This window comes from Marmota flaviventris, chromosome 13, assembly GCF_047511675.1.
Source record: "Marmota flaviventris isolate mMarFla1 chromosome 13, mMarFla1.hap1, whole genome shotgun sequence".
In the NCBI taxonomy this organism is placed as follows: domain Eukaryota; kingdom Metazoa; phylum Chordata; class Mammalia; order Rodentia; family Sciuridae; genus Marmota; species Marmota flaviventris.
Genome location: NC_092510.1, coordinates 31,695,641 through 31,720,265, shown reverse-complemented (window position 1 = coordinate 31,720,265; position 24,625 = coordinate 31,695,641). Strand labels below are relative to the sequence as shown.

Genomic DNA, 24,625 nt, shown 5'->3' with positions numbered 1-24,625 from the left:
CATTATAATGTGTCTTGGTGTTGGTCTGTTGTAATTTTGTACATTTGAGGTCCAGTAAGCCTCTTGTATTTGATTTTCCATTTCATTCTTTAGGTCTGGGAAAATTTCTGATATTATTTTATTGAAAAGATTCTGAATTTCTTTGGCTTATATTTTATGTCTTCATATATTCTGATAAATTTTATTTAATTTTATTTTATTTATTTTTTTAAATTTTTTTATTGTTGGTTGTTCAAAACATTACATAGTTCTTGATATATCATATTTCACACTTTGATTCAAGTGGGTTATGAACTCCCATTTTTACCCCGTATACAAACTGCAGAATCACTTCAGTTACACATCCATTGATTTACATATTGACATACTAGTGTCTGTTGTATTCTGCTGCCTTTCCTATCCTCTACTATCCCCCCTCCCCTCCCCTCCCCTCTTCTCTCTCTCTACCCCCTCTACTGTCATTCATTTCTCCTCCTTGTATTATTTTCCCCTCTCTCCTCACTTCCTCTTGTATGAAATTTTGTATAACCCTGAGGGTCTCCTTCCATTTCCATGCAATTTCCCTTCTCTCTCCATTTCCCTCCCACCTCTCATCCCAGTTTAATGTTAATCTTCTTCTCATGCTCTTCGTCCCTACTCTGTTCTTAGTTACACTCCTGATATCAAAGAAGACATTTGGCATTTGTTTTTTTAGGGATTGGCTAGCTTCACTTAGCATAATCTGCTCTAATGCCATCCATTTCCCTGCAAAATCTATGATTTTGTCATTTTTTAATGCAGAGTAATACTCCATTGTGTATAAATGCCACATTTTTTTTTTATCAATTCGTCTATTGAAGGGCATCTAGGTTGGTTCCACAGTCTTGCTATTGTGAATTGTGCTGCTATGAACATCGATGTAGCAGTGTCCCTGTAGCATGCTCTTTTTAGATCTTTAGGGAATAGACCAAGAAGGGGAATAGCTGGGTCAAATGGTGGTTCCATTCCCAGCTTTCCAAGAAATCTCCATACTGCTTTCCAAATTGGCTGCACCAATTTGCAGTCCCACCAGCAATGTACAAGTGTACCCTTTTCCCCACATCCTCGCCAGCACTTGTTGTTGTTTGACTTCATAATGGCTGCCAATCTTACTGGAGTGAGATGGTATCTTAGGGTGGTTTTGATTTGCATTTCTCTGACTGCTAGAGATGGTGAGCATTTTTTCATATACTTGTTGATTGATTGTATGTCCTCCTCTGAGAAGTGTCTGTTCAGGTCCTTGGCCCATTTGTTGAATGGGTTATTTGTTATCTTATTGTCTAATTTTTTGAGTTCTTTGTATACTCTAGATATTAGGGCTCTATCTGAAGTGTGAGGAGTAAAGATTTGTTCCCAGGATGTAGGCTCCTTATTTACCTATCTTATTGTTTCTTTTGCTGAGAAAAAACTATTTAGTTTGAGTAAGTCGCATTTGTTGATTCTAGTTATTAACTTTTGTGCTATGGGTGTCCTATTGAGGAATTTGGAGCCCGACCCCACAGTATGTAGATAGTAGCCAACTTTTTCTTCTCTCAGACGGCGTGTCTCTGATTTGATATCAAGCTCCTTGATCCATTTTGAATTAACTTTTGTGCATGGCAAGAGAAAGGGATTCAGTTTCATTTTGTTGCATATGGATTTCCAGTTTTCCCAGCACCATTTGTTGAAGATGCTATCCTTCCTCCATTGCATGCTTTTAGCCCCTTTATCAAATATAAGATAGTTGTAGTTTTGTGGATTGGTTTCCGTGTCCTCTATTCTGTACCATTGGTCCACCTGACTGTTTTGGTACCAGTAACATGCTGTTTTTGTTACTATTGCTCGTAGTATAGTTTGAAGTCTGGTATCTCTATACTGCCTGATTCACACTTCCTGCTTAGCATTGTTTTGGCTATTCTGGGTCTTTTATTTTTCCATATGAATTTAATGATTGCTTTCTCTCTTTTCTACAAGAAATGCCATTGGGATTTTGATTGGGATTGCATTGAACCTATAGAGAACTTTTGGTAATATTGCCATTTTGATGATGTTAGTTCTGCCTATCCATGAACAGGGTATATTTTTCTATCTTCTAAGATCTTTTTCTATTTCTCTCTTTAGGGTTCTGTAGTTTTCATTGTATAAGTCTTTCACCTCTTTTGTTAGGTTGATTCCCAAGTATTTTATTTTTTTTGAAGATATTGTGAATGGAGTGGTTGTCCTCATTTCCATTTCAGAGGATTTGTCACTGATATACAGGAATGCCTTTGATTTATGCATGTTGATTTTATATCCTGCCACTTTGCTGAATTCATTTATTAGCTCTAATAGTTTCTTTGTAGACCCTTTTGGGTCTGCTAGGTATAGAATCATGTCCCCTGCAAATATTGATAATTTAAGTTCTTCTTTTCCTATTTTTGTGCCTTTAATTTCTTTCGTCTGTCTAATTGCTCTGGCCAGTGTTTCGAGAACTATGTTGAACAGAAGTGGTGAGAGAGGGCATCCCTGTCTTGTTCCAGATTTTAGAGGGAATGCCTTCAGTTTTTCTCCATTCAGAATGATGCTAGCCTGAGGCTTAGCATAGATAGCTTTTACAATATTGAGGTATGTTCCTGTTATCCCTAGTTTTTCTAGAGTTTTGAACATAAACGGATGCTGTACATTGTCGAATGCTTTTTCCGCATCTATTGCGATGATCATATGGTTCTTATTTTTAAGTCTGTTGGTTTGGTGAATAACATTTATTGATAACCGTATATTGAACCAGCCTTGCATCCCAGGGATGAATCCTACTTGATCATGGTGCACAATTTTTTTGATATGTTTTTGTATCCGATTCGCCAGAATTTTATTGAGGATTTTTGCATCTAGGTTCATTAGAGATATTGGTCTGAAGTTTTCTTTCTTTGAAGTGTCTTTGTCTGGTTTAGGAATCAGGGTGATGTTGGCCTCGTAGAATGAATTTGGAAGTTCTCCCTCTTTTTCTATTTCCTGAAGTAGCTTGAAAGTATTGGTATTAGTTCCTCTTTAAAGGTTTTGTAAAACTCTGCTGTATACCCATCCGGACCTGGGCTTTTCTTAGTTGGTAGTCTTTTGATGGTTTCTTCTATTTCCTCAATTGATATTGGTCTGTTTAGATTGTCTATATCCTCCTGACTCAATCTGGGCAGATCATATGACTTAAGAAATTTATCGATGCCTTCACTATCTTCTAATTTATTGGCGTATAAGGATTCAAAATAATTTCTAATTATCTTCTGTATTTCTGAAGTGTCTGTTGTGATATTGCCTTTTTCATCCTGTATGCTAGTAATTTGAGTTCTCTCTCTTTTTCTCTTCGTTAGCATGGCTAAGGGTCTGTCGAATTTATTTATTTTTTCAAAGAACTAACTTTTAGTTTTGTCAATTTTTTCAATTGTTTCTTTTGTTTCGATTTCATTAATTTCAGCTCTGATTTTAATTATTTCTTGCCTTCTACTTCTTTTGCTGTTGTTTTGCTCTTCTTTTTCTAGGATTTTGAGATGAAGTATGAGATCATTTATTTGTTTTTTTTTTTTTTTTTTAAAGGAATGAACTCCAAGCAATGAATTTTCCTCTTAGAACTGCTTTCAATGTGTCCCATAGATTCCGATATGTTGTGTCTGTGTTTTCATATATCTCTAAGAATTTTTTAATTTCCTCCTTGATGTCTTCTATAACCCATTGATCATTCAGTAACCTATTGTTCATTCTCCAAGTGATGCATGATTTTTTCTTCCTTCTTTTATCGTTGATTTTCAGTTTCATTCCATTATGATCAGATAAGATGCATGGTATTATCTCTACTCCTTTATATTGTCTAAGAGTTGTCCTGTGACATAATATATGATCTATTTTTGAGAAGGATCCATGTGCTGCTGAGAAAAAAGTGTAATTGCTTGATGTTGGGTAGTATATTCTATATATGTCAATTAAATCTAGGTTATTAATTGTGTTATTGAGTTCTATAGTTTCCTTATTCAACTTTTGTTTGGAAGATCTGTCCAGTGGTGAGAGAGGTGTGTTGAAGTCTACCATGATTATTGTATGGTGGTCCATTAGACTCTTGAACTTGAGAAGAGTTTGTTTGACGAACATAGCTGCACCATTGTTTGGGGCATATATATTTATGATTGTTATGTCTTGTTGATGTATGGTTCCCTTGAGCAGTATGTAGTGTCCCTCTTTATCCCTTTTGATTAACTTGGGCTTGAAATCTATTTTATTTGATATGAGTATGGACACTCCTGCTTGTTTCCGAAGTCCATATGAGTGATATGATTTTTCCCAACCTTTCACCTTCAGCCTATGTATGTCTTTTCCTATCAAATGCGTCTCCTGTAGGCAGCATATTGTTGGGTCTTGTTTTGTGATCCATTCTACTAGCCTGTGTCTCTTAATTGGTGAGTTTAAGCCATTAACATTTAGGGTTGTTATTGAGATATGGGTTGTTCTTCCAGCCATATTTGTTTATTTCTGTTACTAAACATGGTTTGTTTTCCTCTTTGATTATTTCCCCCCCCCCTTTACTGTCCTACCTCCCACTGTTGGTTTTCATTGTTATTTTCCATTTCCTCTTCCTGTAATGTTTTGCCAAGGATGTTTTGAAGAGATGGTTTTCTAGCTGCAAATTCTTTTAACTTTTGTTTATCGTGGAAGGTTTTAATTTCATCTTCCATCCTGAAGCTTAATTTCGCTGGATACACAATTCTTGGTTGGAACCCATTTTCTTTCAGTGTTTGAAATATGTTATTCCAGGATCTTCTAGCTTTCAGAGTCTGTGTTGAAAGATCAGCTGTTATCCTGATTGGCTTACCCCTAAATGTAATCTGCTTCCTTTCTCTTGTAGCTTTTAAAATTCTCTCCTTATTCTGTATGTTGGGCATCTTCATTATAATGTGTCTAGGTGTGGATCTCTTATGATTTTGCACATTCGGCGTCCTGTAGGCTTCTAGGATTTGGGATTCTGTCTCATTCTTCAAGTCTGGGAAGTTTTCTCGTATTATTTCATTGAATAGATTGCTCATTCCTTTGGTTTGAACCTCTATCCCTTCCTGTATCCCAATGACTCTTAAGTTTGGTCTCTTTATGTTATCCCATATTTCTTGGATGTTCTGCTCATGGTTTCTTAACAGTCTTGCTGAGCTGTCTATGTTCTTTTCCAGTTGAAATACTTTGTCTTCATTGTCTGATGTTCTATCTTCTAAGTGTTCTACTCTGCTGGTAGTATTCTCCATTGAGTTTTTAAGTTGGTTTATTGCTTCCTGCATTTCTAGGATTTCTGTTTGTTTTTTATAACCTCTATCTCCCTGTATAGTTGATCTTTTGCTTCTTGGACTTGTTTATGTAATTCATTGTTGAAGTGATCTTTCATTGTCTGATTTTGCTGTCTGATGTCTTCCTTGAGACTCCAGATCATCTGAAGCATGTATATCCTGAATTCTTTATCTGACATTCCATCTGTTGCAGATATTACCTCTTCTAATGTTGAATTGACCTGCATTGCTTGTGGTCCTTTCTTTCCTTGTCTCTTCATACTGTTCGCGTTTCTTTCTGCTTGGTGAAACTGTTGTGCTATTGAATTTTCCCCCTATATATTTATATTGCTCTTGTATAGTTGCAAAGTCTGCCTTGCAGGCGCGGGCGGCGGCTCTGCCCCTCCTCCAATTGGGGCAATGTGCCTACCATGCCGGCAGGCCGCTGGGCCTGTTCTGCCAGTCGGTAGCAGGTCCACCTACCTTGCAGGCGCGGGCGGCGGCTCTGCCCCTCTGCGGCCCGCTGGGCTTGTTCTGTCCGTGGTCGCAATTCTGCCTACTTTGCAGGCGCGGGCAGTGGCACCTCCCCTCTACAGGCTGCTGGGCCTATTCTGCCGGTGGGTCCCAGGTCCGCCTACCTTGCAGGCGCGGGGGGGGGGGCCGCTCTACCCTTCCACAGGCTGCTGGGCCTGTTCTGTCTGTCAGTTGTAGGTCTGGCCTGTTCTGTTGGTGGTCGCATGTCCGCCTACCTTGCAGGCGCGTGGGGCAGCTCTGCCCCTCCGCGGGATGCTGGGCCTGTCCTGCTTGTGGGTCACAGGTCCGCCTAACTTGCAGGCGCGGGGGGAGGGAGTGGCTCTATCTGATAAATTTTAAATTTGGTCTTCTCATGTTATCCCATAATTCTTGGAAATTTTGTTTATGGCTTTTTACCATCTTCTCTAGATGTTCAATGTTATTTTCAAGATTATATATTTTGGTCTTCATTGCCTGAGGTTTTGTCTTTCAAGTGTTCCAGTATGTTGTTGTCACTTCCCATTGAATTTTTAATTTGGTTTATTGATTCCTTCATTTCAAGGATTTCTGCTTGATTTTTTTTCATAATCTCTATCTCTTTATTGTAGTGATCTTTCACTTCCTGAAATTTATCTCTAATTTCATTCCTTACATCTTTGGTACATTGTGGATGCACTTAACTATGCACAATCTAAACTTGTCTGACATATCTTCTACTGTGTTGTCTGTGGATTCTATTATTGGAGCATCTTGGTTTGTTTGCGGTGCTTGTTTTTTCATGTTGTCTGTGTGTCTGCCCATCTAGCAGTGGGGATCTGAGACAGCACAGTTTCTACCTATAGACTTATAGTTTCCCTGAAGGTTTTCAGTACTTCACCTTCAAAAGGGAGACAAATAATAACAGCACCCAATGCTAACAATATACAGCCTTAAACCAAATAGCTCCTATTACAACATCCACAGTTTTGTTGCATTAATCAGAAGTGATGTGTTCAATTATTATGTATAATATAAATAGTAAGTTTGCAAAAGGGCTTATAATTTTAATTGGTGGACAAAGAGAGAGCAGAAGTAGTGTAGGATGTGATGTTTATGAGTAAGGAAGAGAGAAGATGGAAGTAAAAAGTTACAGGAAGAGTGAAAAAAGAATTAAGAGAGGTTGGCTATTAGTAGGAGAAAAGAGATCGAATCTAGAGAAATAGGCAAGTGAGAGTAAAATTATACATAAAGTAAAAATTTAAAAAAAGAAAAAAGTAAAAATAAAAGAATACACAACAAAACTCTAATATACTATTCAGACATCCCAGTCCTCAATAAACTGCTGAATAAAAAATACTTGGTTACAATAATGGTAGAAATGTGAGAGAAGAAAAAAAAAAAAGGATCTCAATAAAAAATTAACATTTTTTTTTCCATTGGAGTTTAAAAGTTTCTCAGCTTCCCTTCTCAGCAGTTAGATGATGTTGTCTGGAGGTTTTACGCTAGCACCACCCTCAGGATGGTTGGGGTTGCTAGAGTGAAAGGATTAGTCCTGGAGTTGGAATTCCTGAAGGTGGAATGTAGGTTTAGGTATGTTTTGGTCTCTTTGCTCAGTGCTTATTGGTTTGGAGATTTTAAGTCAGCATACTTCCAAGGTCCAGCAATTGCCAGTCCACATTGGAAGACTGTACCCGAGGAATCTCCTTTGGGTTCCACATGTGTGGAGTAGGAGCCTGTTTGTAGCCCACTACTTCATCTGTGGATCCCATAATTCCTGGTGTCTGATTCAGTCTCCAAACATAATCTCTCCCACTTCCAACCTTTCACATTCCTGGTCAGGTACTATTTTTCCAACCCATCCTGCAAGCAGCTAGATTGAAAGGGAAAGGTAGGTGGGTTTCCATGACCAGCATTCCCCTGTGTAAACATGTCTCTACACTTGATTTTCTCCTGGTCACTTAGGCACCCTCTCTGTCATGTAACCTATGTTTGCCTGGCTCATTTTTGGGGCCAGATTCGGGTCTGCCAGTAATCAGTTTTCCCAGCTGCTGGCCCCTGTGCTGCCACTGAAGAATGTTTCCTTCCACTGTCCTCCATGCATACCATGCATGCCACTGAGATGCTGGCTTCCCTCCCACACACAGATGCTGTGCAGTATAGTTTACGGTTTTGTTTTTTTGAACTGTGTCTCTTATCTCCAGGCTCTCTGTACCACAACGTGCTTCAGTCTTCCTGATAATAGCAGTTCCTTTAATTCCTTTATTGCTTTACTGTATTCACATAGGGACTGTTCTGATTTGTGCCTCTAGCCAGTATTGCAGCTGTGCAGCTGGGATCTTTCTCTCTTATTTTATTTTACAAGATCTCTTGAGTTCCCAATGTGTTTTGAGTGTCCATTATTAAGTTCCAGTAAAGTCTCCCCCTAATTCTTGATCATTCACTCACCTTGTTGCTTTTTGAAAGACACCGCACTACGAATGAAAGACACCACATGATGCAAATCACTGGAGAGGTTCCACTTTATTACAAAAGGCTGTGGGCTTATATAGATCTAAGGAGAGGTGGCAGGGCTTAGGTAAATGACGGGTCACCCGTTTATTGGTAAGTTCTTCCAGATGTCAGTTCTGGAGCCCAAGAAGTTAGTTCTTATTGGGGCTAAAGTTTTCCGCCAGTGGGATTTGAATATTGGCACCGACGGGAGAATTGGTGCCGGCGGGAAAGGAAGAGGCAGGAAGAGAAGCTCCTCAGACGCCATGTTGGGGTTTTTGGGGGTGTGGCTGCCATTATACCTTTTCCCAACATTCCTCCCTTTTTGTTTTCTTAGGGACTGGGGCGTCGTTGGTCAGATCCGGCTGCTTCCTGCTGTGTGGGGGCAGCATAGGGCCTAGAAGGGGAAGTGGAGGAATGTTCAGGGGGGCAGGTCAGGGGATATTATGGCAACCAGAAATAAAGCCCAGTGGCTATAGACAGCTACTTCAGTAGGGGTGAAGTCTATGAAAGTTCCCTGAAGCCACAAGTCATCGATGGCATCGAACCATTCCTGGATGGAGGAGATTGTTAGTATCAGCCATTGGTCCTATAACAGAGACTCCAGGAAATATTGGAAGCATTGCCTTGACATAGCATCACCAGCACCTGAAGAAGATCAGAGCAAACAAAAACAGGATGAAGATAAAGATTAAAGCAAAGGTCAGTTTTGGGCAGAAGTTCCATGTTGGGGGACTGATAGAGAAGAGGCCAAATGCCATGAGGGGGCTTAAAAGGACATAAAGGCTCAAGAATCCAGGATGGCAGATTAAGAGGTTCTCTGGGCCCGTTGTCTCCCGCTGTCCGATATCCGTTGCATTCCATTGTGCCTGGTAGTGAGCTTCAGCACTGAGTGAGCTGTTCTCTTGACGATGTCAGGGGTTCATCGGTCATCAGAGGCTGATAGTGCCTAAGTAGAAGCTGATTGAAAGTTTGGTTAGAGATAATCCGTTATTGGCCCTGTAGGAAGTGAAGCAGGCAGGGCAGGAACAGACACATCAGAAAAAGGAGACATATGGGCCCTAAAAGAGGCAACAGCCATGATTGGAAGTTGGCTAAAAGGAAGGTGGCAAATGGGTTTTGGTTTGGCGGATTTTTCAAAGAGGTAGCCAGGTCGGTGAGCTTGACTACATTAGTTTAAGAGGAGGACGATGATGGCCCCGGAGAAGGGTGATGACAGTGAAAATACCAATTAGAAGAGTGGGAATCATGGTGGAGTATGGGTGGTTGTGCGGGACAGGTGCTTTAGAGGATAGTTGGGATGTGGAGACCAGGAGTAAAGGGGAGGTCTAGGAGGTGACTCTTGAAGTTCCTCTGGGGTTGTCTTGTTGTCAGCAGGTGGGGAGGCCTCCTGGTGATATGGTTTCAACAGGATTCCTCGGTTTGATCTGCTATGAAGCATAGCATTGCTGAACATAAGTGGGATGAGGTGGCCCAGTTGAATCCAGTAACATTAAGGGCCCGATTACAGCCAGTGAAATGCCAATCACCTTGGCCCATAAACTGAGAGCGGGTGGTGCCATCCTGTTGCCATGTTGCTTGGATGTAGAAGCGCCATCTGTGGGTTGGGATAGAAGCTTGAGAGAGATTAATGATTAGTAACAGGAGAGGGTTGGTGAGAAACTTTGAGTTTGGTGGGTCTCAGCAAGGTGGAAATATGACTGTATGGGGTCCTGTCTGGCGAGGTTTCAATGACTGAGAATGTAGCTCTTGAAGTAAGACTGTATCACCCGGTTGAAGAGGGTCCGATTTAATTCCTGGTTGTGCTGGAACAGAAGTAACAGATGGTGCAGGAAGACACTGGTCTGCGTGTTCTCTTAGGAGTTTGAATAGAAGCATGAGATAGGGCAGGTGGGACACAAGGGGGGAAGGAGTGACAGGAAAGTTTTAGTTGATTAAGAAAGGCATCCATAGAACAGCTCAAAGGGCCTAAGGCCTGAGCGGGCTCTAGGGGTTGCCTGAATTTGGGTGAGGGCTAATGGCAAAAGATTGGGCCAGGACAGTCTGAGTTCAATAGCAAGTTTTGTGAGATGATCCTTGAGAATGCCATTAGCACTCTCAACCTTACCTGAGGATTGGGGTCAGTGGGGGATGTGGAACCTCCAAGTGCTGTTAAGGCCTTTGGAAATGAGTTAAACAACCTGAGAAGTGAAGGCTGGACCATTGTCTGACTGGATGGAGGCAGGAAGTTCAAACCTAGGAATGATCTGCTCAATGAGGATGGAGGCGACAGTGTTAGCAGTTTTCCTGGAAGTAGGGAAGGCTTCTATCCAACTGTAAGAGAGTGCTATCCCCAAATTACAAACAGTTAAATTCTGTGTCAAGGCCTGACCAAAGAGGAAGGGACTGTCCCTGAAGCCTTGGGGTAGGCCTGTCCATGTCAGCTGTTGAAACCTAAAGAATGTAAGGTCTTCCCATGTGAAGGCAAAGCAGTCAGGATGGAGATGTCTCAGACCTAGGGATCAACTAGATCAAGGGGCAATGGCACAGTAGGTACTGTCAGGTCATTAGAGAGGGTAAGAGTTAAGGGCCGAAGGAGATGGGTGGTAGTATTCTTGGGGTGTAATTGGAGGGTGGCTCCTAATAATTGGAGAACATCTCTGCCTAGGAGAGGAACTGGGCAGGATGGAATGACCAGAAGGGTGGGTGAATGGGTGTCCCTCCAGGGCACAGGCCAGCTTTACAGTTCTGTTTGGGGAAAAGGATTTGTCATCAATCCCCATAACTGAGACCTGGGAAGGAAACAGAGGCCTAGAATGGGCAGGCAAGACAGAATAGGTAGCCCCCGTGTCCACAAGGAATGGACTTACCCGCTGCCTGGAGCACTACCCTGGGCTCGGAGAGGGCTGAGGGGGTCTTTGAATCTGGGCTTCTTCAGTCTTCTGCGAACCCCAAAACTTCAGGAGAAGGGACTGCCTGACTGGTCATACCCCTGCATAGAGGCGCCGAGGAAGGGCCAGCCATGGGGCAGTCAATCTTCCAATGTCTTGTCTGCTTACAGGTGGGGCATGGCCTGGAAGGAGGCCGTGGGTTTGGGCATTGGCGAGCCCAGGGACCTTCACATCCATATTTGAGGCAAGCCTCTGGTGGAGAGGAATGCTGGTTCCCCTCTGAAACTTTTGCTGGAGATGTAGGCCTCAGGGCTGCTGCTAAGGCCTGGGTTTGGGGTGTTACCTTTGTTTTCTGCAATGGAACCTGCTCTTAAAGCCATTTTTACCAGATCTCAAATAGGGGTCTGAGGGTCCTCCTTAGCTCATTTGAGGTTTTTTTTTTTTTTTTTTTCTGATATCATAGGCCAATTGAGTAATGAAATGGGTTGCTAACACTGTAGCCCTGATGGGAGACCAAGATCTAGCTTAGTGTGTTTCGTTAGGGCCTCTGTAAAGCGGTTGAGAAATAAGGTTGGATTTTCATCAGGATTCTGGGTAATGTCCTTCAGTTTATCAAAGTTAACTACCTTATTAGAAATTGCTTGCATGCCTGCTATAAGATATTGGACCATGCGAACACAGTGACGTCGACTTTGTTGGCCATCTTGATAGTCCCAGTTAGGTTCAGTTAGGGGAACAGCTGCTTCACCTGTGGGGAGGGTCATATCTGTTAAAAGAATTTGGTCAGCATGATCTTGAGCAGCCTCCTGAATGCGGGCTCGCTCATCTGGGGTCAGAGTAGAGGACAGAACAACATAGACGTCGTGCCAGGTAAGATCATAGGTCTGGGAGAGATATCGGAATTCCTTAATACAATCAGAAGAGTCGGCAGAGAAGGACCCAAGACGTTTTTCAATCTGGGAAGGATCTTGAAGCGAAAATGGGATGTGCACTCAGACTATCCCTTCAGCACCAGCTACTTCCCTGAGAGGACAAAGGAACTGTGAGTTATCTGATAAGAGGGATCAGTGGGACCAGGTGTGGGCACTGACAGGAGAAGAGAGGCATGAGTAGGGGGAGGGAAAGGGCTTATCAGTAGAAGAGGTGAGCAGAGTTGGGGGGGGAAGGCTCGGAGGGATCCGGAGATCCCACCCATTGCAGCCAGGTGGGACCCATCCTGCCTGCCTGTTAGAACCAGGCGGCAAAAGGGAGGCTCGTGCGAGTCGGGGGCTGGCAGGAAAGCTGCCATGGCACAATGAAGGTGAAGGATGGTGGCTCGCCTGCCGGCTGAGGTGGGATCCTGAGGCCTCTCCAGGCCCCTGAGGGTGCACTACCGGCCCGTTTCGCCTGCCGCACCGGGAAGGAGGAGCAGCAGTGCACGTGTTTGGTGGCCAGGCAGACTGGAAGTGGCAGACAGGGCTACTGGCGGCGGCAGCGGTGGTGGACAGGAAGAAGAGGGAGGGGAGGGGGATGTCTCCGTGGAGGAAGAGGAGGGGAAGTTCGCAGACAGGGCCACGGGCGGCAGCTGCAGCAGGGAGAGGAAGGGGATGCAACGCGGTACTGCTGGGAGGGAGAGCAGACATAAAGAGTGGAGGGAAGGGCACAGAGGGAAGGTTGGGAGTAGAGAGCAGAGGGCAGGACTGGAAGACCTGGGAACCTCCTTCTACCCTTTCAGGCGCTGGCAATAGTTAAAAAGGTACCGGAGGAGATTTGGTTCTAACGAGCCTTCTGGAGGCCAATGATTTCCATTATCCAGTGGATATGTAGGCCAATCTTAGGTACAGAATTTGATCAGAAGTTTGGGCTTAATGTCTGGTGTGAGGGAGAGTGTGGCCAGATTTTTTATTAGACATTTGAGAGGTGAGGCTTCAGGTACAGACGAAGAGGTACCCATAGTCACAGGGAGAGAGAGAGAGAATAAGAATAAGAGAGAGACAAAGGGAAAACCCAGGCCGGAATAGCTTCCCAGAAGCTCAGGGCGAACGGGGGTCAAATGGGCATCCCCAAAATGACCAACTGTCTCGAGGAAATACAGAGGGCACTACCCGGTCATCACCAGTGAAGTGCGATCTGTAAGGCCAACAGGGCTGGGACCGCGGGCAACCTGACGTCAGGAAAGTTTTTCGGAAGTTCAGCTCTGAGCTGAATGCAGCAAAAGAGTCAGGAATGAAAGGAATGGGGCTCCAGCTCCGGCAGAATGTGGCTCCAGGCTGGAAGTTCAGCTCTGAGCTGAACATAGCTCCAGCAGGACGCAGCTCTAGCGGGGGAGGAAGAAACTAGGGAGCCTCTCACGTAAACCCAGAAGCCTCACGCCCCAAAGGGAAGCGGATCGCCAGAGGATCCACTGCGGCCAGTGAAGGTCTTAGTGGGGTGGGTTCCCTCCTCCCTACTGGGCATCAGGAGTGTGCTGATCAGTGGTGAGTGCAGGGAGCCAGCGCCCAAAAAGATAGAAGAGGGCAAAATGTGTTGGTGGTGATGGCAGTGGCAGAGATGGGGCTCGGTTTGTTGAGCACACTGTCTCCTGGGTTTTGGCACCACTGAAAGACACTGCGCTATGAATGAAAGACACCACACGACGCAAATCACCAAGAGGTTCCACTTTATTACAAAAGGCTGTGGGCTTATATAGATCTAAGGAGAGGTGGCAGGGCTTAGGTAAATGACGGATCACCCGTTTATTGGTAAATTCTTTCAGATGTCAGTTCTGGAGCCCAAGAAGTTAGTTCTTATTGGGGCTAAGGTCTCCCACCAGCGGGATTTGAATATTGGCGCCAGCAGGAAAGGGAGAGGCAGGAAGAGAAGCTCCTCAGACGCCATGTTGGGGTTTTTGGGGTGTGGCTGCCGTTATACCTTTTCCCAACACTTTTCACCTACCTTTTTTTCTTGGTTCAAGCCACTGTTCTACCAGTGAAGCGACCCCTCCATTCCACCATCTTTCTCTAATCTCTCCCCCTTTTTGGTTTTTATATTACTAAACTTTTGTTTTTGATTTGTTCTTTTTAGATATACATAACAGTAGGGTGTATTTTGACATATTATACATATATGGAGTATAACTGCTTCTAATTAGGATACCATTCTTGCAGTTGTACATGATAAGGAAATTCATTGGTCATGTATTCATATATCTACATAGGAAAGCTCTGTCTGATTCATTCTACTATTTTTCCTATTCCAATTCTCCCTTCCTTACTTTCATTCCCTTTGTCTGCTCAAATAAACTTCTATTCTTCCCTCCTCCACCTTTGTTGTGCATCATCATCCACACATCAGAAAGAATATTAGATCTTTTTATTTTGGGGGGGGATTGGATTATTTCACTGATCATGATAGTCTCCAGTTCCACATATTTACTGCCATATGCTATAATTTCATTCTTCTTTATGCTGAGTAATATTCCATTGTATATAAATACCACATTTTTCTTAATCCCATTCATCTGTTGAAGGGCATCTAGGTTGGTTCCATAGCTTAGCTATTGTGAATTGGCAGAAAGCTTCTAGAACTCATAAATGAATTCAGCAAAGTAGCAGGATATAAAATTAACACCCAGTTTATAACAATATTCTTGATCTGTTTTTCATAGTAGCCACTGTGAACATTGCAAGCAAGTTATCATCTCTTCTTTCTTGGAACACTGACTTATCCCTTCTTGCCCCAGGAAAACCATTCTCCAGGATGCATCCCACTGCATATAGTCAATGTGCAATCATGCCAGAAATATTTCAGACATAGTACTCAGAGAAACAGTCATGAGTTATTAAAACAGGACAGGAAAGGGAAAAGGGGACACTTTCAAGGGAGACAGGGGGAAGTATCAGAGAAGAGGGGGAAGGCACACCCCTCCTGCCTTCCAGTTTTATTTGGGATTCCAGTGTTACAGAGCTGTGGCAATTTGAGAAACTGAGGCAATATGAAAACCCCCTCTTCAAACCCTATTTCTTGCACCCAAGTCAGATTTCAAACATATCACTCAGAGTAATAGGAATAAGTTTACTGGAGGGATAGGAAAGGGGAAAGGGACACTCTCAAGGGCGAGAGTGGACCCTCTCAGAGAGGAGAGGGACAATGTGCCTCTTCTGAATTCCAATTTTATTTGGGATCTCAGAGAAGTTCCCAGAGATGCTGTCCAGGTCTACCTTTTGAATTTTGACTGACATCAGGGTGACATCAGACTTTCAAGTCTTCAGTGCTGTGGCAACTCTAGATTATCTTGGCCCATGCTGACTGGTTCTGAATGGATTCTTAAACGTATATTTTTACAGATTGTATGGTTAGGAGGAATTATCCTTATCTTGCAGAGTTTCACAATCTGGTTACAAATGTCTTCCCTTTTATCAACATTGTTTTGGGCCTGCTTTTCTCCTGTAGCAAACAGGTAGTTTGCTGAGGAATGTGACATATTTTGTTCACTGAAGCCAGGCAGGGCTATAGGTAAGTTGCTTCTTGGATAAGAAAGCATGTAGCAGTCAGCACAGTGGGCCCACTTGATAGGATTATTCTCTAAACCTTATGTTTTCACTATCCTCATCTGTCTGTTCCCTAACATTTCCAGAGAGTTTCCAGAGTGTTCCATACGGGAACACTCCTGGCTTTTGACAGCAGAATGACATCAAACTTTCAAGTTTGTATAGCACATGACAACTCTAGGTCATTTTGGTCCATGCTGACTGGATCTAATTGGAGCCTGTTTCTACAGATTTTATGGTTAGGGGGAATTATCTTTATCTCCCTGAGTTCTGGGATACAGTCTGTGTAAGGGTCACAAAAGTCCACTCAGTCCCCTTCAGAGCAGCTTGTGTTCTTTTTATTGGCATTTGGGGCCTGCATTTCTCTTGCAGTAACAGGTTGTTTGCTGAGGAATGTATAGCCTGTTGACTTAAGCCAGGCAGGGCTGCAGGTAAATCTCTTTAAAAAAGAAAACCTGGGGATCAGCACAGTGAGCCCAGTTTGTAGAATTATTCCCTCAATCTTATGTTCCTAATGCTCACATCTATATATTCCCTATCAGATATAAAATCAGTGGGCCTTGGTACTGGGTTTTGGGTGACTTTGAGGCAAAAGTAAAATCTGTCATTTACTGTCTGTGTGAACTAAGGCTATCTACCCACTTACACTCTCTAGCTTTTTGATTCCCCATCTGGAAAGTGGGAATAATATATCTCCATCATAACAGTTTTATTATAAAACAAATTCCTTCATTATGTGCAAAATCAAGCAATTAATGTTTGGGACTCCTAGGTCCAGAGTACCTACTATTCCAAAAGGATGTCAAAGTTAGTATATGTTCTGCTAAGGACATAGGGCAGAAAAAATATTTTTACCCAAACTACCTGTTTTGGTCACATTGAATTCATAAAATTTATTTCTAATAGGCATTATTTCAATTATCAAATCATTTGATGTTAAGCTGGGATAGAGATGGCTGAAATGTTTCTGACTAGTTTTTCAGAGGTTCAGTCTCCTTTCTAACATTATGGAATGCTAAGTAGAATACTCAGATGCCACTAGCTTCCCCTGGGATATAAATTAATATGTATACTACATTCTATGTCAACTATTTTAATTACATTACAGACCATTTAGAAATTACTTACTGATTTAGTCTTACTGAACATTATAAGTTAAGTCTGTGGGAAAAAAAATTGGGATGGATGGATGGTCATAATTCTTATAAATTTATGAGGACACCTAGCATTTAGATTCCTTTTTATTAAGTGATGACTGTGTTCAGTAATTCTCCTAGTTGGGTAGCAAATCCTACCAAGTATGATTCCCCAAACAACTAAAGGACAGGAAAAAAAAAATTATTCATTTCAGTTTAGGACTTGATTTTTCTTTTCCTGTTTATTTCTATTTTTAGGGAAAAAAATGAACTATATTATTTTATCTTTCTCAGAGCTGTTACCATTTGTCAGAAAGACAGAACTTCCAAATTCCAGGAAACTACATATCCCAGTCCTGTGTCTTCCATCTGCATCTCCATGGGGCAACACCTCCCTCACCACTAAGCCTTTAATTGTGACTTTTCCCTGCCCCCACTGTCTTTTGTTCTCTAGAAGACACTGATTAACATTTGCTAATGTATGCTAATGAGCATTAATTACCATCTCTGATGGGACCCAAAGCAGCTCTGCAGAGGAAGGGTAAAAATGCCTCAGAGTTTAGCCAGCCTCTCCATGATGCTTTATGCCCCTGAACAATGGTTGCTTTCACTGCCTCACAATTCTGTAGTGTTTTTTTGTGTTTTCATTTTGTTTGTTTATCCATGGACCCTGACAACCATTCTTCTTCATCACTTAGACTATTGCAGGGATGCTATGGAGAACAGAAAGATTTCTTTTTGTTCTGAGTAAGCCAAGAAAAAAAGCATGGATACTAAGGGTTTATAATACACATTTGTATTTTCATCTGGTTGTTATTTTGGTGTGCTATTACTAGAATAGGTTTTAGCCACAAAAACACAGCAAGAGGGATTATATTTTGGTTCCACCACACTTATTTACAGTGGTTGGCCATTTTGGTGGAAATTGAAATGTGAGAGCACACACTCTGAGTATGTATTATGATAGCATGCTTAAATAAAAAATGTTTCCTCCCCCAAATAATATAAATGCAAAGAAAGAAAGACTCACCATTTACTTCTTTGTAACTTCAGAGAACCCTAAATGCCTTTGTAAATAACTATTTATTTATTGAATATATATAGTTTTTTTTAAAGCCAACTGTCCAAACCACATAGAATAAGAACGTTTTTTGTTCTTTTTGTAGACAGATGGTGTCGTGAAATATATAATTGCAGTTTCTCACAAATACTCCAGCCTATAATTCGCCACTTGAAGAACTGTGCTTCAGCATTTCATATTTGCTCTTCTAGCTTATGGGTGGGAGAATTTGGAAGCATACCAGCTACTCACTTTGCTCAGCCTGGGTTTAATTATAATTTATTGTACAATATAAGCAAAAAGAAAAAGTGCAAGAAAATTCTGTGTGCATCCCTTATTTCCCCTTGTGTGTGTGTGTGTGTGTGTGTGTGTGTGTTTTCATTCTAAAAAGATAGAAAGGGTATCTTTGTTTTAAGTGAATTTCTTTTTTCTTCTCTGTGTTCTAAGAGTTAGCCATCTTCTGTCTGCAACCTCATTGTAAAATGTGTTTCTCTGTAGATTTCATTCTGTTCCATTTGGCAACTACAATAATTCACATTGTGTTTTTAATAAAGCATCCATAAACTGTTTTTTATTCTTGACTTCTTCGGGGCCTCAGAGTATCAAAAATGAAGGGAAATCTAGAAGGAAAATCACAGAAGAATGACTACAACTATAATAGTTATATTTTTTGCCTGCCTCTCTCTATTGGGTGGTTGAGTCTTAACAAAAAACCTAAATTTTTATTCTCTTTGTAATTTTCAGATCACAGGAACTTAAAATAAATATTTCATATCTCTAAGACATATTAATATTTGAAAATAAGGCTGGTTTTCTTGGCATTTATTAAACAAGTTTCCATTAGGGTGTTCTTGAATACATGAACTCCATGGTCTTCTTAAAACTGGTCTTAAGAAAGATTAGAAAGTTACTGGCACACATAAAGGGAATATCAGCCTAGCTGTGTTGTATTACGTATTTTTCCCAGCCACTTTGATTATATTTAAGTGTAATCTCATTCCATGTTTCCCACTCCTGAGAATTTTTTAAGTGTCTTAACTAATTTACAGGTTTATTCAAATATTTGATTGATAATTAAATGGTTCTTCATTCAAAGTCTTCCAAAATATCCTGCTTAATTCCATCATTTGAAAGACTTAGAATTATTATATATGAAGGTCATGGGCATTTTCTGGTCCTTACTTAAAAGTAGCAAAAATAAAGGAAGCTGCTTTGTTAATGTGAGCCAGATTCATGGTCTTGCATAAATATTAACCTGAAGGAGGAAGAATAACAGCCCATTATTATTATTCCATTTTGTAGCCAATGTCTTCTGTCCTGGTCCTCACATCCACCAACAGTGTTAGGATAACTGAAGGAAACAGAAATTTTGGCCATTCCCTAAGGGGATATCATACCTCACTATTGTTTGGTTACCATCTCGCATTCAAGTGGTTCACTGTTGGACCATTCTTCTTTAGGGATAACTTCATCCATTCCTTTTGAAATTTGGATTGGTTTACTTTTTTGTTTAGCTTTTTAAAAAGCAAAGAATCTAAATGCTATTCTTGGCATACACACACACACACACACACACACACACACACACACACAATTTTCCCCATATCATAATCTGGATCACTATTAGAATTAACGTTATAATAAAAAAAAATTAGAAATTTGATGGTTACTTGGCATCCACAGACTTAGAATTTTGAGAGCATAAAATTTTCATAGTGTCTATTCTTAAGGATCCCATATTTTAAAGAAAAATTTTTTAAAAATTGTCACATATTTTATATAGTTTTACTGACCTGTTTTCCTTCTCCTCTCTCTCTCTCTCTCTCTCTCTCTCTCTCTCTCTCTCTCTCCCCTGCCCTGACAGGAGAGATTTTATGGTTTTGTTGTGTTAAGTGTCTTATAACTTCTTTATACTTTTATTTTGTTAATTTATTTATAGAATGAGGACATTTTACTTTGTAACACACCATCTTAAGATAAAAAGTACCTTTATTTTATTCATATTTTCTAGTTACTAACCTTCAAATTCTCAGTTGGAGTATTGGTAGTACAAATAATTGAAAGTGGCCTGATTTTTGTTAACCTGGGATGTTTTAAAAATATTGAACATTGAGTCCTTTGGGTTATAAACTGGGGTGTAGGAGAGCTGGGTGAAACGGTTCACTTGCTCCCACTGCCTATTATCCTTCAGTGCAGTTTTGCTTTGCTGCCTCCAACATCTTGACAGATCTCCCTCTCCTCTGGTTTCGCTGACCTCCCATCATCCCAGGAGAGAGGATTATTTTTAAACCATAAGATCAATAGGCTTTGGGAAGCAGCCAAAGCATGAGGGGGTCATATGATTAGAAATAAGCTAATAGGGATTGCTAAAAGAAGGGATGGCAATAGGCCATCTTAAAAATTGTCCAAGAAAGGAAAGACAATCTGCAGCTGAGTTTGTCTTTTACACAGGCTTTTGCCTTGGAAAAAGTTTTTAGCTTGTTTCTTCAGCATTGCTTTGAGTTGAAGGAAATACAGACCAGTGTTGATACTTACTTTTCAGGCAAAATACTATTCCATTCCAATCAAGCTTGTTCTGAGGATTTTAATGGAGTCTTAAATCTCCCAGTCACAGTGCTGCTATTCATTGCTTGATGCTGATGATGCCTTAGCTGAAGGTTTGAATAAAGAACAAAACAGTTATTATTCCAATGAGCATAAAAATGACTTTTTCTTGGCCAGACAAAAGAGTGCTATCAGGCAAGGAAGGCAGTAGTGAGAATATGGCGATGATGATCACGCCCAGAGCAGTATCACTTTGGAATGTCAATTCAAGCAGAGGGCATGGGCTGTTCCGCAATACACTTCTTGTACCACTTAGAAATCACAGTTCTTTCTTAGTTATTTCTACATGACACCACAGGGATGTCTTTTTTATGAATTTTAAAGTTTTATTTTGTTTGTATCAGAGAAGATGATCCATGACTCCAGCCTGGCTTTCTCTGTCACTTGGAAATTAGAGAAAACAGTTCTTTCTCATCTCCATGGCTAGGGACATTTGATTCTGCTTCTTTTATTTAACATATGAACCTATTGAAAAATGCCCTTATATTTTTGTTCATTTAGTAGTGTTTCCTAATTTATTTAATTATGTTTCAATGAATCAATCATTACAAATCAGCATAATAAACTGTGCATTTGTTTTTTTAAATGCTTTGGTTAGTTGTGTTGCAGAGTAGTCTGGGGGTTAGCATTTGCTATTTGTCCTCAGCTCTTTCTCTATTGTACATACTGATAAGATTCTGCTCCAAGGCTAATCTGATATTAAAATGCCTTCCTCAGGAATTCTTTGAAGCTTGGTGGTGGCATTAATTGCAAATAAGAAAGCATGACCTATTGTAGAATGGAGAATATCTTCTTAAAAGTGTCTGCCTTCATTACTGCAAATTCTCAGTAGTGACAAAACTCTTTGTCCTGGGTAGATCCAGTTACCGCTAGCAACAGAAGGCATATGTCCACTGTGAACAAAAGAACATTTATTTTCACATCCTGAGGCTGATGTTGAGTGATAACATTTTTGCATATCCTAAAAATTTTTATGAAAATACTGTTTGAAAGCTTTTATAATAATCTGCTTTGTGAGTGGAATTTACACTCTTGGCATGCATTGCCTTTTCCATATGCCTATCAGCTTCTGAATAATAACCTTTGACAGTGCTAAAGCAGAAATAAAACCAGGGGTTGTTTCATCTGCTCATGGTAACATTGTCATCTTTGCTTTTTTGGATTTATATCATTTCACATTATATAAAAATTAGTAAAATTAATACATTATAATAAGTGTGGGGGGTGGGGTGGGGTTGAGGCTGGGGAATAGCTCCATAGGTGCTCTACCACAGAACCCTTAAAAACATTTTTAATTTTGAGATATGCTCTCAGTAAGTTGCCCAGGCTAGCCTTAACTAATCTGTCTGCATCAGCCTCCCAAGTAGCTGGGATTATAGATGTGAACTACTGTGTCCAATTTAGACTCTGTTTTTTAAGGAATGGTGTACTTTTCATTTTTTAACCAAGGCAAGTCATAGAGCTCTGTCTCTGGGTGACTTACTAGAACTGTGACCAATGCATACATTAGTGAAAACATTAAGTTTTTATAAAACCTATATGTTCCTTTGTAAAAATGAAGCAAAACAGAAAAAACAGACTGTACAAGTTTGGGGTGGGTAATAAACAGAAGTGTTATATTATATTGAACTAGAAAATCACCAATTTTCATATTAACAAGGTGAATCATGTACTGGCAAATTTAAGCGGGATCAATGTAATACCTGTAGGAATATTTGAAGTAGGAAAGATCAGACTTTAAGCATTTTTTTTTCTACAGATTTTTTGATGCTTGGTGAAACTGGTTGGAATGAATTATTTTCTATTTTTAAGTAGTTAATTTGGTTATAATAACCTAATTTGTTTGGGCATGTGCCTATAGCTTTGCTAGCAATTCAATTTCTTATAAAATGAAATGACTCAGTAAACCCCAATGTACCTATTGTAATATAGAATTTTCATTTAGAATTTATTTTCATTGAAGTTATTTTGTATTGAGCCAATAGGCTCATGGCTGGTATGTTTTGCAAATCTCTGAAGGCAATGAAATAGAATCTTTATGTAGGGCTGTATAAGGTAATGTTCATTTTGACAAGTGAACTAAAATGTTTTTATTAACTGCACAAAAACATTAACAATGAAAATAATAAAAGTTAAGAACCATTTACAAATAATCATACAGCTGTTTAAGTAACTGCTATACTTTTGTTCTTTCTTCAACAGTGAAAATCCAAGTTGAGGAAAAAGAAGATGACACCAAGGAAAGCTCAAGTAAGAAGGGATAAGGCCATTTGGTATGCGTCCTGTGGACAGCAATAAATTCAGGGGGTGATGCTGTCACCTGTGGGCTTGGATCATCACATATAAGGACTCCTGTGTGTGAGTGGTTTTTGATGGTCTCACAAGAGGGATTAAGTCCAGAAGAATGATCCTCACTCTAGGTTTTATTCAATTGGTACACATCCACATCTACCCAGTTTATAATTTGACCATGATCAATTAGATGGTAGTTCATAACATTTTGGTTTTTTATTACTCACCTTTTTTCCCTGGAAATGCCTTTGTCTATAAAATGGTTTTTTCTAAGACTGAATCTATCCAATAGAACAGATTGGCTATTTTGAATGAGCTGACCAGGTGGTTCAATTAAAATGAAAGAATATGTTTTATTTATTTTTTTGGTACCAAATTCATGGGTATTGTCTCCAAATTGCTCTGTTTTACTTTGTGTTGGCTCATCTCAAGAGCATGAATTGTGACCCCTTTTCAGGTACCAGACCATTCATGGACAGGAACATGAGAAAGACCATTGACCATTATATGAGCAAAAACTTTGATTTGGGGGGGAAAAAAAAGAAAGAAAGAAACAAAGCAGCCTCTAAAAAAGATTTCAATTAGGGGACACTGGAACTATCAGTTCAATATCCAGAACATAGCCAGGCAGCCAGTGAATGCTCACAATGCCAATTGTTTTGATTATATAGGTGCCTCCTAAATGAAAAGAGCCCAGAATTTCACATAGATCCTGGTAGCATGACCTTAGTAGAGAACCAAGTCCATTCCAAAGGGTAGCATTGCACACCAGTCTGCATTTAGTAGGTAAACATAAAACATTCACTTTTTAGAATTTAAAACATGTAATCCAGATAAGGTATTAAAGACTACTTTCTGTTTCTAAATAATAATTCATTGAACGATGTGATACCCACGGTTACCAGTGACAAGTTCTGCTCCCTCACATGTTGAAGTATAACATTAGAGAAGCACGCCAAGGCAAGCATTTAAAGCAAGGTTTATTTAAAAAGGGGTAACATAGACTTCTCCCGGGAGGGAGAAGGGGCCATAGCTGGTATCCTGGTATCCCAAGAAGCAGGCGTTCTGCCTTTTTTATAGGTCCTAGGCTTCCTTTGTTTTCCTGCTTCCCTTTATCTCTCTCCTTCCTGTGTACTTGACTAGGCCCAGGAGATGCTCTGTGGGATGGACAAAAGGTGAGCAGCAGATGGGCTGCAGATGATAAGTTGGAGTGATCTGGGCAGATAGGGGCACAATTAACAACTCTCTGTAGGGAGGGACATCCCGGAGACAGGTTACCTTAGTAACAGGTTGGAGCAGGGGAAGGTTATCTGAATAAGGGTGGAAGAAGGGCTCTGAAGGAAATAACATTCCAATTCTTCCATTCTCTGGATCTGACACACGCCTCCTAATATAGGTGCCTCCTTATATAGGAGTCAGATCCTTGTCAAATTCTGACTTCAGATGTATGTTTCATCCATGGGTAAAATATTGCAAGTTTAATAGTTCAGGTTTTTTTTTTTTTTTTTTTTTTTAATGATTTCAAGCCAATTTATTTCCGAATTCCATTTCCCTCACCTATCTATCGTTACCCTTTAAAAAGTTCTTAACAGCTACTTTAAAATTTAGCTCACTGTGGTTGAAATAATGCCTTATATGGTGCCAACCTTAAATGTACTAACACTTATTCATGGGCCAGAATATGATTTTTTTCTGGTGGATGTTCAGTGTGCCCTGAATGTATGTTTTGGTGTTGTTAGGTAGACTTTCTATAAATGATACAAGGTCAAATTGGTTAATATGCTTTCAGTATTTTTTAAATTTTAATTGTTATAACAGCACACAATATGAGATCTATCTTCTTAACAAAAAAGTGTACAAAACAGTATTGCTAACTATAGTGCTCAGTACCTGCTGGGGATTAGTT

At 40.5% G+C, this 24,625-nt stretch overlaps 1 protein-coding gene across 1 annotated transcript in view; it reads left to right on the top strand.

Annotated features, from left to right (window-relative positions):
* Positions 1-24,625, top strand: part of Tmc1 (transmembrane channel like 1) — a 186,377-nt gene that overhangs the window by 29,518 nt on the left and 132,234 nt on the right. Inside the window, exon 2 of the mRNA XM_071600427.1 lies at positions 22,630-22,677. Coding sequence (XP_071456528.1) covers positions 22,630-22,677 — 48 coding nt within the window. The remainder of the gene's footprint in view (positions 1-22,629; positions 22,678-24,625) is intronic.